Below are 16038 nucleotides of genomic sequence, written 5' to 3' on the forward strand. Positions count from 1 at the left end.
ATGTTCTACATGCATTTGCTCGTGAACAAGCGTGGGCCGTTGGCCAAAATATGGCTTGCCGCCCACTGGGAGAAGAAGCTCACCAAAGCTCATATATTTGAATGTAATTTAGAGACTACTGTTAAAAATATCATCTCACCAAAGGTAGGTTATTAAAGGGGGAAGTGTCTTCTGGTAAGTTCTGGGGTAGAGATGTAAATCTTCTGTAGGGAAGAGGACTATTGCTGTTGTGAAGACTTAGTAAGACAAATTTGTGGCTGTTTCAAAACCAGCATGATTCCTACTGTGATTTTATTCAGTTCTCACTCAGATAAAACCTCTGTTCCATTAAATTAAAGTGATATAAATATTTTACTTGCTATTTAGCCCTTGGAGATCTGTGGAATATATTTATCTACAGTATAAGAAAAATTTTACCACAACATATTCAAATGTATTTTTTCTACATACTGATGGAGCTCTGGAGTGTGCTCTGTGGGCACAGCTGGCCAAGGGATTGTGGTAAGTGGGTTTGAGCTACTGCATGAAATGGGACGAGCTTGTCAGTATCATGTAGTAGCACTGGTCTTTCTTCAGAGACTTTGAGTACTAGCTGCAGCTATGCAACATAGTTTGGGAACTGCAAGTATTTGAGGAAATTTTCTCAAAAACAACAACAAAAAAGCCAGCTGCTTAACCAAAGTAAAGGGACTGAGAAAAGTACCATAAAATCATACCCAGACCATTCAAGAAGAACGTTTTTTCTGATCTTATGATAAATAACCTTTGACATATCATAACCATCCTTGAACTTTCAGTGGAATTCTTCCAGGCCCACCATTATAGGCAGATAAATATATAATTAAGCATAATTAGTGCTTATGACAGATTCTGTATTTAATCCTCTGTGTACCACAGACAAGGTATGATTCAAACAAGCACAGATGCAAGCAGTCGAGTATCCATGACTCAGTCCTTGGCCTCTCTGTTGCAATTGCATCCAAGGGAACAGTAAGGAACATTTTGCACCATCACTAATCGATTCCTAAGGAGATCCAAGGCTTTCTGCTGGAGCAAGCAGTTTTCTTTTTTTCCCTGTGAAAATACCTGCTTGATAATTGGTAGTCTGATTTTCATTGTCTATCTTGCATGGGTTATGATTAATTGAACTTTGTCAAAATGATCTTGGTATTATTATTTGGAAGTGTTTTCAAAGAGGTCGTAGTCTTTCCCTCGCATGCCGCTCTGTCTAGCATTGGAATGGGCAAGGGGAGTGTTCTTGATGCAGGAAGACTGCGTAAATAAAAGCATAGTTGGTATAACGTCCTCTCACTTGAATAAACAAAGTGGCAAATATTAGAATATGTGCAGCTACTTTCCTTTTCAAGATGTGTTACACTGTTCACTGGTAGTCAGCTGAGACCTTGCGGATGAAACAAGAGCATTGATTCAGGGCTTAGGCTTCAGCATGGCAATGCTTAGGGACAGAAGCAACTAGAAGTTCCTAGCTCTGGAAATTCATTTGCCTGTGATCCTCTATAACAGTACAAAGCCCTGCTGAATTTCTTAGAGCTCTCTACTGGTGTATTTTGCTATAACTCTGTTACTGCTGTGTAATATATATATATATATATATATTTTCTTTTTTGGCCAAAAATATTAACTCCTGAACAACTTTTCTGTTGTAAATTTCAAAGTTTACAATAGCTCTGCGCACCTCAGGACACTTACTCTTAGGAGTGGTGCGGATTTACCACAGGAAAGCAAAATACCTCTTGGCAGACTGTAGTGAAGCTTTGACAAAAATGAAGACAGCTTTTCGCCCAGGTACGTACAGAATTCTACATTTTTCCATCTCTGTCCTTTTCTGCTCTTATCTTAAAACTTAATTTTGGAAGTTTCTGTTAAATACACCTTATTGATCCCAAACGACATTGAATTCAATGGTGCCTACGATGGTGCCTATTGGTGCCTACTGCCAAGGTTTAGTCTGGTTTATTTCAATGCAATTTCAAGTCTTTGACACCTTTAAAAGAAGCAGTATCTTAAACAGTCATACAAGAAGAAGCTTGAATTCAGCCCACATTGCTAGATAACTAATTTTCCTTTCTAATGACACCAACAACATGTCTAACAATGTGTTAGTGCCAGATCTGACTGTGATTTGAGCTCTAGCCACAAAGCCAGCAAGAAACGAACTGAGATGACTGAATCCTTTTCAAACAGGCTGCATGTTTGTTGTTTTAAGGCACAAATGGGGAGGCATTGTTGTCTAAAAAAAGATTTCGAACAGGACACTGGCATCTCTTGCCAGCCTTAATGTGCTTTGTGACCTAGCCTGTGTGCAGAATAGCAAGTACCTACTGTACATGATTTTCAAGGATATGATGGAGATTAGTTAGTTAATGTTTGTAAACATTTGGAAAATGCTAGAAGAAACACTTGCAATAAGTACATAGTACTATTTTTAACAGTTACTATAGGAGCTGGTAGAGGACCACATAGCACAAGAACAAAAGACAATGGTCTCAACTGCAGCAAGGCAAACTCCAACTAGATGTAAGCAGGAAAAAAAAATCACACTTGAAATAGTAAAATGCTGAAACATGTTGTCCAGGGATGCTGTGGAAACTCCAGCATCAGAAATAGTCAAAAGTGATCTAGCTTAGAAATTAATTCTGTTTTGAGCCAAAGGTTGGATTAGGCGACCTTCAGAAATCCCTTCTAACATGAATTGTTCCAGGATTTTCTGACTACTACGTATTTGCAGCCTGATTTTGTAATTATTTGATGCTGGTGAATAGTGTAATACAGACACAGGACAGAAAAATAAAGCACAGTAATTAATTTAAAATGGTACGAAAGACTCTAGACTGAATGTCAGCTGAGAATCTTTCAGTGACTTTAATTAACTGTTCATAAACCCAGTGTATTTACAGCATTATAGCACCTGTAGCAGTTTCTAACAGCAGCATACTCTTGTCTATCTGTCTATAAAAAATGTGGCTTCTAATCCATACGTAAATTGAGAATTTTAATTTCATTTTGTGGTCCTGTTGACAACCTGCCTAAACTTTACCTTTTTGTTCTTTATAAAGGCAGCATACCCTCCTGACAGCTTTATAGTCTTACTATATCTACTTGGGAGGATGTTACTTTTATTTTATTGATACTTATTGTGTTTTGTTTTGTTTCTTTTAGGACTTGTTGACCTTCCAGAACAGAGCTTTGAAGCTGCTTATCAGTCCATTACATTACCTGAAGAATTTCATGATTTTGATACTCCACTACCTGATTTAAAGTAAGTTCTTCCCTACTTTTTATTCATTATTTTAGTGTTTTCAGAAGCAAAATATATCCTTACAGTTATCTGATCAAGATTTGTTTTGGATTGTTTTGATTTGATAACTGATTTCTTCGAAATCCTGAGTCAAACTTTACAAGGCTACAGTCACAAGAACTGTGCTTTCATAGAGTTCCTCCAAGTCCATTTAATCAACAGACCTTTACAATAACATAATATTTTGAACTTATCCTGCAAGATTTTCTCATTTCAAATTGTCTGAGTGAGCCCTGCAAACAACTTACTGACCTTGGGAAAAAAATTATATACAAAAATTAGTATAATATACAAAAAAATTAGTATAATATACAAAAAATAGTATAAATAGTGGCCCTAGTATAAATACTAGTTTAAATAGTGGCTTTCTGTTCATTCTATTTTTTTTTTCCATCAGTGCCATTGATGTTGCAGAACATTTTACCTTGAATCAGAGCAGAGCTGAAGACATCACACTTACAGAGGATTACGAAAGCAACATACTTCTCTGTGATAGAAACTTTGGTGAGAGAAGTTGAGAAATTAGAAATATTCTGTAAGGGAAAGTATGTTTTTTGCAAAATGTTGTACAGTCTGAATAATTCCCCTACATGAAAAAGCTATTATTAAAAGAGTGTTTGTTTATGTTTGTGTTGATTGGCCTATCATATGGTCTCATGCTTAAATTTTTGTGTAAGTACTCTACCTAAGTAATATAGTATGATACTGAAGACTGAGCATCAAACCCAACATTTGGTGGTTTTTACTGAGTTAGCTAAAGTTGACTGTTCTTTATTTAATTTGAGGTATGGGAAATCTTACGATCTTTTGAAAATTATTAGAAAAAATAGGAAATGGATAAATACGTTTCACATAAATTTATGCAGATGAAGCATCAGAAATTCTGTATTTATTCAGATGAGGAACCAGAAACACTAAGAAAACAGAGCTGCTTTGACGGCAGCTTCCTAATGAGCAGCAACAATCTCATGGCTGATCATACCTCTGCGAGTGTAAATGGAGACAAGTCTGCACTGCATGAAGATGTTTACTGTTTTGAGCAGGATTGTTTTGGAGATGAGGAGGCTGGTGCAGATATGATTGGTAGGGTTTGCCACAGATTAACAGAATTTTTGCTATTTATCACTATATGATCATTTAGACATTGCCAAGTAAAAATGAATTAAAGAAGATATTTTATTATATATTTTTAGAACTAAAAGCGTTTGATTTATATTTAATTTTTAGTAATTTAGTTTATATTTTAAAGGCTGAAACGCTGCATCATTTTTTATCCTGATTGTTGTAATAACAAAGGTAATGAAGTATCTTCTACATGTTGATGGTTTAGGATATTTATGTAAACTGTTATAGACATACCTTTTAAACAGTTTCAATACCATACCTTTCAAAGAAAAGATGGAGATCTCAGAATTAAGACTAATCATAGAATCATTAATGTTGGAAAAGACCTCCAGGATTATCTAGTCCAGCTGTCTCCCTGCCACCAACATTACCCACTAAACCATGTCCCTAAATGTTCTCCGTTTTGTACTGTTGAAAATAGCTGTAACGTTGCTGTCTGTGGAAGCTGAGCTTTTTTTGTTTGCACAGAATTAACCACGAATAAGTAACATTAGCCTGTATCAGGCTACTTCATGACTACTAAGACTTAGCATGATTTAAAACTATGTGTTTTATATTTAAGAAATCCTGCTGAGGGATGAGCAAAATGGCCTAATTAATGACATTCTTGATATGGAGGAAGAACTTCCTTTGTCACAAGATCTTCCGGAGAACCCCAGAGCCAGTGAGTTTGCAGTCTCTTCTCCTTCTTGCTCATGTGAACGCTCTGTTCCTGCAATAAAGTAAAGTTACTCACATTCAGCCTTTTTCCTTTGTTAATTTCTCTTCCTTTTTTCCTCATATACTTTTTTCACCATTTTAGGTACAATTGAATTTGGCCTAGGAATTCTAGATTTGTAACGTGACATTGTTTAGAAACACTTTTATATGATATCCTGTGTTGGATATGCTTCAGATCCACTCTGCTGCTTAGGCAGTATGATATCACTTTTGTAGAGGAGAGGAAACAGGATAAGGGTTTGTTGAATTTTGAACATTACCTACCAGCTTTTCTGACTTCATATTTCAGCTACAAATTACTTTTTAGTAGCTCATATAGGTGCTCTTAGTCCTATTTTTATTGGGTATTGGTGAATGAAGCTGCTGAAATATAAATTAATTTTGAAAAGTGCTTCTGGAAAAAATCTTTTTAATTTTTTTAATTTTATTTTTTAACTTTAAATCTTAAATCCTTATACCACCATTACACAGTGACTTTAAAACTGAGTAATCTGGAATGTCTTTAATGAGAAACAGTTTAATTCTTCAGTCTGTTTCACTACCTGATCATACAGACTCTTGTGTCAGCAAAAGGAAGTGTGCAGTGCAGGACATAAGCGGCAGCAGTGTCAGATAGTACTCCTTAAAGTGATTGTGAGATTATGGACTCAACCATAGTTTTCTAATTCTGATCTTTTTTTGTCTGATATCAGTCTTACACGTCATGAGATTGAGAAATTATTCCATCTTTTTTTATTTGGGCTATTTGCTGTGTTTTCTTATAGTTGAATCCAACTGCGAAGACACTGCGATTAAGACAGAAAGCCATCTAATGAATGAAACAATACTTTTGTCTAAAGAAGACGAAGGATTTGTGCTTGAGCCAGTTGATGATACAGGTCAGAACTTGACTGTTTTTTTGCTGACAGTTTGCACTACTAGGTTTGCTTTTCTTCTTGTTAGTGTAAATATTTGAAATACAGATTATTCTCACTTTCATCTGCTGTCAGAATTCTATCTTATGATATTTATTGTACAAAAACAGTACCAGGTTGATCAGTATCATCTGATCTGCCCGTATCTCTGCTTACAGTTCCTTCCACATACCAAATCAAGTGTTACTGCTCTGCAGTTCTGCTAGCAGTGCAAGCCCAGCCTATTCATGAGTGCTACTGAAATTTCAGAACTTCTATTGCCAGTGACACGTCAGTGATCCTTTAGGTGTAAAATAATGACCTTAAAAATGTCAGGCCTTTGTAAAATTTTGTTTCATGATCTTTTAACTTTATTAAGATGCAAAAAGAGAAATGTTTCTTTTCTTCTGTGAGTAAATCTAAGCCTCACCTATTGTGTTGGTGGATGTCAGCAAATAAACAAGATCGTATTGATATAGTTTTTAGAATACTACACTGGAATTTTCCAGTAAAGGAAATTTTATCAGGAAGCTATGGATATGCAACCAATCAGTGTCTCTATTTTGTGTTTAGAATGTGCATCTTAATTTTATTGCAAAAGTATAAAGCTGACAAATACAGATATTAATTATGAGATAATGAAACCTGTTGAGTGCGTCAGCAATTGTTGGAATAATTAACTTCCTGATGGATTAAAGATAGCTCACTTGGGTTTGTTGGTATCTCGTGTGTTCTCATTAAGTCATTGTGTTCCTGATTCTTTAGTACAATATTCATGCCTTCTGTAATTAAACATATGGCAATTTCCTGTACAGGAATACGAAGGGTAAACTTTATGGAAACTTTTGGAGAAATGTTTCATCCACTTGTAGTTTAATTTTAAAGCCTGTGCAGCTATTCGGGAGGTCTGCAACCTGTCGATTAGACTCCCAGTGGGTATTTTCATGCTCGTGTTTTCTGTGGGTTAGACCTTATTTATGTATATTCACTGTGTAACAGCTATCAGTGAAAAACAGGCCTAGATCAGAAATGGGAGGCTGAAACACCTCTTCTGAGTTTTGAATATTGTAATTCCAAACAATAAATATATGGCTAAAGGGGAGAATTCTGTAAGTTTCTTCAGCAATACCCTTTTCTGCTAGGTAGTCCCTTCAGTGCTGAAATACACTACAGACAGGTATGTCAGTGAACGAGGTCACAGGGATCATGGATATATTGAGGTCAATACCGTTTTTTTTTTTGTTGCTGTTGTTGTTGTTTGTTTTGTTTTTTTTTTTTTAATAAATGCTTGCTCTACTTAGCTTTCAACCAGAGGAAAAAAAATAAAAGAAAGAGGAAGTTGCTTGTGGATGAAGACAAGGAGCTCAGCTGCAGTGCTATATACAACCAACTTAACAACTGCGTAGACATCCTTGTTACGTTAGACCTTGCACCCCCAACAAAAAAAACAATGGCATGGAAAGAATCAGGAGGAGTGGATACACTCCTGTCCAACCCTACGCAACCTGTGGTTCATGCCGAGCTACAAATGGTAAAGTTTTATTCCTTGTAGATTTTTATTCCACTGTGTAGATTATGGGACTGTTGCACTTCTAAGATCTAACTGTGAGAGATTTTGCAGTCTTGGTTTTATGTGAAGTCCAAGGAAACTGCAGGTGCGTATCATCATCGTAAGTATTGTTTTGCAGTACAGTTCGGTTGGATACCTAACAATTATTTGTGTCCTCATCATTAATTACTTCAGCAGAAAGTCCACCTGTAGAGCTCCTGGCTCCAGTCTTCAGTGCTCCAACATCAAGTAGAAAATGACAAAGAAACTTGAGAATTGATACGTCATTTCACATACCAGCACCTGACTGACTGCACACTAACATACCTTTTTTAATGATTTCTGTCAATTTTGTTCCTTTTTAAATTGTTCTTATTTTATTTTTTATTTCTGCTCTGTGATCAATATGGCATCATATCTTTCTTCTGCATTTACTCTAAAGGTACATAAGGCTTAAACATTATTATTTTATCTTTAATTACTTTAGAAAAAAGGTATGCCAATCTGTTTTGTACTTTCCCAACTGGAGATTAAGCTTCCAGCTGGACAGCAGTCAGGAGACTTTGCCTTTCAGAAGGCCAAGAGGTTCCTGATCACTGTATCCCTTGGGCTAGAAGGGTGGGCCAGAACACCCTTACCTGTGGTTGTAGATCTTACTGCTCTTTTTGTGCAAGAAAGATAGATTTGTTTCATGGAAATATGGTCTATCAAGCCTTTCATGTCCCCACGTATTATCTGACAGATCATTCAAAGAAGTTATGTTTAGGGATAATGATAAGACAAAGAAAAGAGAGATCAACTTGTACACAAGATGATACAGAAAGATATGCTATAACCCATGTGCAGCAGCCTGGTGTTAATCGCACTGTGTTTCTTCTGTTGTATAGCTCTGAGAGAGCTCAGAGGCAGGGTCTCCAGGCGAGCAGTTCTGCAGGTTCATTAGAGCAGAGCAGCTTCACCTCTTAGAGTCGAGATGCAGAATTACAACTTGTTCTTTACGAGGAGGAAAAATACTCTCACACCGGTACATGAGGAGAGAAATCAAAAGATAAATGTGGATATTTCCTTCTTTCTCCCCTCCTTACTGCCTAGGTTCAGGGAAAAATGATCCTAGCTGTTCCTAAGACTTCTTCATGGATTTCACTGCCAAAGTTGAAGCTGAAAAACGCTATTACTTGTAAAAAATGCAGATTTAAAATGACCTAATTCAAATCTCTAAATTCTCAGTTGCAGTAATTTATATACAGTTCATACTCATACCTTTGTTTTGGTGCTTGCAAATAATCTAACATTATAGTCTGAAAGTAAAAAATAAAAATAATTGTTTCCAGTTGTTTGCAAAATGCTTTGAGAGTCGCGGATTTAAGATGGCAAGAAACGTAATGCAGGTGGAGTCTGAAATGGAAGAGACAAGAAAAGAACACGATACCTCAGGTAACAGTTTAATTCTATTGCTGCAGCATTATCTGTTGACAAATATTATCTATTTTATATGTTTCAGACACATGCATGGTGTGCACACATACTTTGTGTGCAGTATTCTATAAATCATAGGCCAAATAAGTTGAAATCTTAATGAAATTGGCTATGTTAATTATAAAAAGAGAAAGTTGTGTAAGTACTTTGGTGTTCTTTTCCGTTTTTCTTTCTTTCTTTCTTTCTTTCTTTCTTTCTTTCTTTCTTTCTTTTTCTTCTTTAAGGACAGAGATTAACAGTTGTTTCTTTTTTATTTTATTTATTTATTTTTGTTAATACAGAGATGCTGATAATGGAAGAACCAAGTTACCTGCAGGAGTCAGCTCATTCAGAGACCGAGAGAAAAATTAGAAATGATTCATTTGTAATGACATCACAGAGTAACAGAAACGAAACTGATAATAACTTTGGCGAAACTCTAGTGAGCAGTTTCCATAAATTTTACAGACCTAAATGTATTTATTTTTTTCATTTTATGTTAGGATTCCATTTAAAAGAAGTTAAGAATTTATTAATATATGTTTGAAAAGCCTGTTACAGAGACAGCCAGTATAGTATTAATTAGCTTGTGTCAGGAAAGTTTTATTTATAAGCACTTTGGCAGACTCGCACAATGAATGAATTAAAATATCTATTAATCGGTATAGATTACAATATAATCACTGAGTATAATCGGAACTTTAATATAAAATATAACCTGTTTGTACTGAAAATATATTTTATCATTTCTAAAGATGATTATCTTTTCTGTCTCAAATTGAGAAAAAAGCAATAAGGAATGATCTATTTTTGCCATCTTTTCTTAGGCTAAAGTGAAGGGGGAGTTTTTAGAGAATATGAGACTCTCCAAAGTTGACAAGGAATGACAAAACTGGCCCCAATGGCAACAGAAAATTTAAGGCCTGTGCCTGAACAAAGTCCATATTTGTAGGTTAAATACTGTAGCAAAGACCTTTCCTATTTGAGAAAAGACGTGGTACAAATATCAACTATTAAATCATTTTGGAAAACATTTATTATATATATTTTTTAGGAAGAATTGTGTAATAGAGAATGATACCGTATGCAAAAATTGTAATGCCAATTGATCTTTCTGTTCTAACAGCAGGATGCAACTGCTTTCTCTGAGAGCTCCTCATTTGTGAATAATTCACTGGGCCAGGAAGCTCCGGCACAGCAAGCTGAGTTAAATGTATGTACACTCAAAGCTGGTAGTTCTCACTTATTTCAGAACAGAACTACATTATTTCACAGAAACATTAAAAAAGAAAAAAAGAAAAAAGATAATTTCATGAATTTACAGTGAATTTTGGTGTGCTCACAATCTTTAAGACATATTTTGCCGGTCAAACATTTTAATAGCTTGGTTATCAGGGATACATATACTCTTATCTTCAAAGGTTACAGAGTCAGTGAGGAAAACATCTCCTTATTTAGAAACGTATTTAGAAACTGTGTTTCCATGTAAAAAGGAAACACTTTCTGAACTTACTATGAGGATACTCAGACACTCTGAAAACTCTGGAGTTGTCTCCAAGCAACTGCAGAGGCTAAGTCCAAAGCCTAAAGGTGAATTTTTGAACGTCCTTTTTGACTCCTAACCACTACAAATACTGTCAGAATCCCAGTTACACAGAGTGGTCTCTTATTGTGAAGCTGCCTACCTGGGGCTCACTGGGACCAGTTTCATAGTGCATAATATGTTTTTGCACCTGATATCTCTAGTTGTAGCAGAAAGAACATGGTTAACATTCTTTTCTCTCTGTTTCACAAAGCCTGCAGAGGTGTCAGAAGTCCCACATAATCTGTGTATGGCCATCAGAATGCCCAGTTTCAGCTGAATTTTCAATTAAGCTAGAACTCTTGTCCTTTTTTTCATCATGGTGTGTCTTTTTACACATGCTGTCTAACTTTCTGTTTTATTTCCTACAGGAGCTAGCAATGAAAAACAAAGACAATGAAGAAATTAAGCAGAGCAAAAGAACTCTTCAGTTCTTAAAAACTTTACAGGTAACAGTGGTGGATTTTGTAATCAATACCAAACAGCTATCGATTTCAGTTGGATGATGTCAGAAAACCTCCTGCTTATACTGTTCAGCATATTGCTGCATGTCATGTGCAGTGTGTAGCTGGATTTTATTGGGTGTTTATGTAGGAAACCAGGATTCTGAGTGCCTGACATGATGTCCACTCTCCCACAGCTGCTGGAATCGCCTAGAATTTTCTAAACTGTTGTTTTCACAGCAGCGTTTGCTGTACTGCTAAGCCCTTGTTTTCTTCCTTCTATGAGGATGCTCTAGAGCATTGCTACAAAGCCCAGTTCCTAGCTGCCCACAGGTTTGCCAGATCTCAGCTATGCACTGCAGGGTGCCTTCATTTGGCTATTCATCTGCTTGAGCTGTTTCTGAGTTTAAGGCTATGGAAATGAGTGATAGTTACGCTACAAAGAAAGCTGGTAACCCCTTCTTTAAGAGAGCTTTTAATGCCCCAGTGCTTTCAAGGTGCTACAAAATTAGCAGGGAGGGTAGTCTTTGCATCCGGAAGGCTTATTCTACCTTTCTTGCAGAAATCATTTCAAAAGTGGTGAAGCTGTAAGGTATGATTCAGCATCAACGAGACCATAACAGGCACCTTGGAGGCAGCACAGGCTGTCCTGATGGTGAATGTTCAAACCCTTCCCCTGTCATCTCAATGCTGAGCTTCTGCCAAAGCAAAATCCACCAAACTTTGCTCCAAGCCCAGCTTTTCCCCAGTGCTGGAGTTTGACTCGGCAGCCTTCTTGTTCTTTTAATTATTTTATGTGAACATTTTTAAAAGGTTGAGTGCAACATCCATAAATAACTACTTATGTATATGTGTGCAGCCCTTAAAAAAACAGGCACTAATAACAGTTAATTATCTGTGACTGAAATTGCCTAGAGTATAGATGGTATTCTGAAGAACAGGGTATGCAATGATTTTTATAGTTTTGAATCACGAAAACCATTACAGCTTGCTTCATGGTAAGCCTCGGTGCTGTTTCATTGAATTCAGTAGAACTGAGGGCTTATGTAGATGTTAGTAACATATGTAGGTGCTAGCAATATTATGGCAATAAAATGTTAAGAGTCACTATGTAAATGTAAATGCCAAGGTAAGATCCTACTCAAGGCCTTCAAGCAGGAAACAATCACTCTGAGCAACCCTCTTCAATTTAGACTTGATGAGATCCATTTTTTTTTTGGCGGTTAAACTGACCCAACTGAATTTATTTTTATTTTTATTTTTTTCTTCTGCAGCACCTGAACAAATCAGGAGTGAATTCCTTCAGCTTACGGGAGCTCTGTCGGAAAAATAACCGGAAAGAAGTTGCGGCCAAGTTTTACATCTTCCTTGTTCTGAAGAAACAGCTTGTTATTGAGCTCGCTCAGAGCGCTCCGTTTGCAGACATTACAGCCACTGCCGGCCGAATGTTCGATGCTTACTGAAATCACACAGTATTCAGATAAGCTAATAAAAATGTTTCTGATTTTTCAGAAAATATTTTTCTTGAAAAAATGAGAGGCCTGTCAAACCACGGTGAACTAAGCAGAGCTCCCCTTCATTTATGTGACCTCTCAGGACTGCAAAGTAACTAGCTTGGCAGGTGTGCTGCTGCAGCATTGGGTACCAAGGTGGTCACTCGTACCTTTAGTCTCACATATATGTTTATAAAATGAGCTGTTACTTACTCTGTTGATAATAGATAGCAAAAATACATATTCCACATAAGACATTTACATTATGAAGGGCTTCGTGAAAGTTCTTTAAAGCCTTTCTTAGAGTCCAGCTTTGGAAACTAGATTATTTTTTGCAGGGCTCATGTATGTGAATTATTTTACTCCATCAGTAAGAGAAAAGAAATCTGTCAAGCTATCTTTATCAAAAACTTTAGTCTATTTAAAATTATTTCTTTCAAAGAATGTTCAGTTTTTGATATTTTAAGGTCTAACAAGCTACTGTCTCCAGCATTATCTTCATGTCTTGAGATAGACAATTATGTTATCCCTGAAGTCATGTAAGCATCAGGAAGAAATCCTACTTCCTAGAAATCCTGCAATTTTAGATTTTGTGGAGTATATTTACATAAAGACTAACAGTTTTATTTATGTGTAGATAGACCTATTTAAAAAAAAAAAAAAAGATGTTAAACTGAAATATTATTAATCCTTGGCATTTTAATCTAATTTATGGAAAGTTTTAACACCTTTACTGTCGTTTTGTAACAATAATATTTTTCACGTGGTGCAGGCAGCTTAACCGAGCCTGCTCAGCATGGAATGGTTTGTACGTTCGCTGCTCCAAACAAAGTGTCACAGTGCTTTGGGTATGTTGACATCTCTTTATATGAAATCAATAAAAATCAAACAAAGATGTTTCCTTAGCTCACTGGTGTTTGTTCTGAAGGATCAAAGCTGGCAGCCACCTAGCTGTTGTTTGGGTTCACCTTCTTAGCGTTTGCTGTGATTTTCTTAAAATTTAAACGGACGGATGATATTGTCTTCCTGACTTTCCAGATGTGCATTTCAGTTACATGCTAACATGTGGTGTTCCCTGCTGTGCGCTAATTTGTTTGTATATGTAGGGTTTAGGGAATACGAGGAAGAGCAGCCCTCACTGATTTCAATGTCTCTATTTACAGGAATAAAAAAAAAAAAAAAAGCTTTAAAATTACTTAAGATTTTGCCCTGGGCAGGAATGGATGAGTTGGGGTGTTTGGCTGGCTCATGGAGGGATGTTGTTTCAGCTTTTATTTTTTCTATTTTAGACTATTTGACAAAATAAGCAGTAAAAAACCTTCACTGCTGTTCTGTGATGGGTTACTTTTCTGGGTGTAAGGGAGGGAAAACCGGCCCTGTTTGGGGAAACTTTTCCATTCTCTGCAAAAGAAACAGTATTTTCCTTTTCTGACTTGAACAGTAATCAAGCGGCCAGTTCTGCTCTTCTCTTTGAGGCCTGGAGGTTTACACTGAGGAGTCTGAGTCCCAGTCTGGGGGCAAGGATTTGCCTCTCCGTCTCGAGCTCATTGTCTTGGGAGTGAGCCCGTGGCAGAAAGAGGATTGAAAATATTGCCACCTTGTAAAAGGCGAGGTTCTGCCTCTTCCCAGCGAGCTCCCAGCAGTGCAAGCTACCTCTGAAAGGAATGGGTATCCATCCTCTTACTCCTTGTGTCCCAGGTATCCTTCCCAGCTCTCAGTAGCCGTGGAGAAACAATGGCTCGTCGTAACACCTCAGCAATCTTGTGACAATTCACAAATTCTCTGCACCCAGACATGATGGGCAGGGGGACCGGTGAGGCAGTGTCAGAGACTTGGCAGGGGCCTGAGGCATTGTGTGTGTGCTTGGAGCAGAGACAATGACTGCATGAGGGGTCAGGAAGGAAACAAAATTCAGAACAAAGCAGGGAGAGAAGAAGGAACCATTTTTCACCCCCAGAAGGTATCTGGAATGAGCGTGCATCTTACACACCAGAGCTGCTGCCATTGCCACGATAGTGAGAGGAGCTCCAGTGGCAGCAGATGTGATAATTCATTAATTTTGTCTTTCAGGGGGACAGGCTGTGCATCGGATTCAGTGGGAAACACAGAAACAAAAGGAGCGTGGAGGAGAGCAGAAGGCAAGAAGCGACAAACAAGAGACAGGTTGTCAGGACATACACGCATTGAAAACGGTATAGCAGAATAAACGAGGCACAAACCTTGCTGGAAATAGTACGTGAAGAAAGACTAGAGTGTATTTACAAAACAGGTTTGTCAGAATTCCAAAATAACCGGCTGGGACTTACAAATGGAGGCTGCAAAGGCAGAGGAAGTACAACGAGTTGATTAGCAGCTGGCTCTACGTACTTGCGCGTGGCTGAGACGTGGAACTCGGTTTTTGTCCTTGATCAAGCGTGCTCAGGTGTTGGACTCTGACCCAGCGTAGGAGCCAGTTCTCTGGCCCTGCCGGCACACCAACGGTTTCCCTCCCTAAGTCCGTGTGTGCACACACACATGCAGGATGTCAGATGTAGGTGTGTAAGAGCGGTGTGGGCACGGGGACACCCCTCTGCCCTCCCGGTCCCCGAAACCACCCCTGGGCGCTCGTGGGGCCGCAGAGCAGAGCTGGAGGCCAGGCCAGGCCCCGCTGCCGGCCGCAGGAAGCCTCACGCTGGGTCCCGGGAGGCACAGAGCAGCCTCACCCTCGACGATCACTCTCTGAATAGTTTGGGAGGTTTATCTGGCTAGCTAGGGAAGGCAGCGGGTGGTAGTACCAGGAGCAACCGGAACGTGCCGGAGAGCTTCGGCTCCGTGCCAGCGGCTACCAGCGTGCGCCCACCTCTGCCACGGCGCTGAGCGCCGAGAACCACACGGGAACCTGCTCCCGAGGCGAGCCCTCCTTCACCGGGGGCGGCTCCCCAGCCCTGCTGCTGCTTTTTGCTGCTCGCCCCAGCGCCCAGCTCCAGCCCCGGCTCCGGTGCGGCGCAGATCTTTGTGGTTTCGCTGCTACTTGGCCCCAGCGCGCCATCAGCGAGCCCAGGGCGCGTCCGGGGCTGGGGCGGAGGGGGCAGAGCCGGGGACCGGGGGGCGCGGATGGGGCCCGGCTGGCAGGGAGGAGCGCGACCCCCGGGCCGGGCTTTTTTGGGGAGTTGCCATAGAAACGGGGGGAAACCCCGCGGGGGGGCACCCGCGCCGCCGTCGCTTTAAGAGCGCAGAGGAGCGAGGCAAATTACGCAGCTGCAAGGCTCATCCCTCCCTCCCTGCCTGCCTCCATCCCCGTCCCTGCCTCCCTCCCTGCCTCCCTCCCTGCCTCCCTCCATCCCTCCCTGCCTCCCTCCCTGCCTCCATCCCCATCCCTGCCTCCGTCGCCGCCGAGGAGCCGAGCCGAGCCGCGCCGCCCCGCCGCACCCATGGAGGCCGGCGCAGGTGATGGAGGCTGGGGAGGGCGCGGGGCGGGGA

At 39.3% G+C, this 16038-nt stretch overlaps 1 protein-coding gene across 1 annotated transcript; it reads left to right on the top strand.

The window, feature by feature from the left end:
- Nucleotides 1-12718, top strand: RAD21L1 (RAD21 cohesin complex component like 1). The gene is made up of 13 exons (XM_035567091.1): nt 1-144; nt 1677-1806; nt 3181-3280; nt 3717-3823; nt 4217-4402; nt 5007-5108; nt 5929-6042; nt 7359-7588; nt 8938-9040; nt 9364-9503; nt 10188-10274; nt 11015-11092; nt 12361-12718. Exons 1-13 carry the CDS (start codon nt 1-3, stop codon nt 12547-12549), a joined length of 1710 nt encoding a protein of 569 aa, XP_035422984.1. The 3' UTR covers nt 12550-12718.
- The last annotated feature ends 3320 nt before the right edge of the window (nt 12719-16038 follow it).

This window comes from Cygnus atratus, chromosome 16 (assembly GCF_013377495.2).
Source record: "Cygnus atratus isolate AKBS03 ecotype Queensland, Australia chromosome 16, CAtr_DNAZoo_HiC_assembly, whole genome shotgun sequence".
In the NCBI taxonomy this organism is placed as follows: Eukaryota; Metazoa; Chordata; class Aves; order Anseriformes; family Anatidae; genus Cygnus; species Cygnus atratus.

What these genes read in the sequence shown, in the direction of transcription:
- RAD21L1 (XM_035567091.1), top strand. Translation starts at nt 1, where the DNA reads ATGTTCTACATGCATTTGCTCGTGAACAAGCGTGGGCCGTTGGCCAAA. An exon ending in ACTCCACTACCTGATTTAAA is followed by an intron (nt 3,281 to 3,716) that starts GTAAGTTCTTCC and finishes TTTTTCCATCAG; the next exon opens with TGCCATTGATGTTGCAGAAC. An exon ending in CACAGCAAGCTGAGTTAAAT is followed by an intron (nt 10,275 to 11,014) that starts GTATGTACACTC and finishes TATTTCCTACAG; the next exon opens with GAGCTAGCAATGAAAAACAA.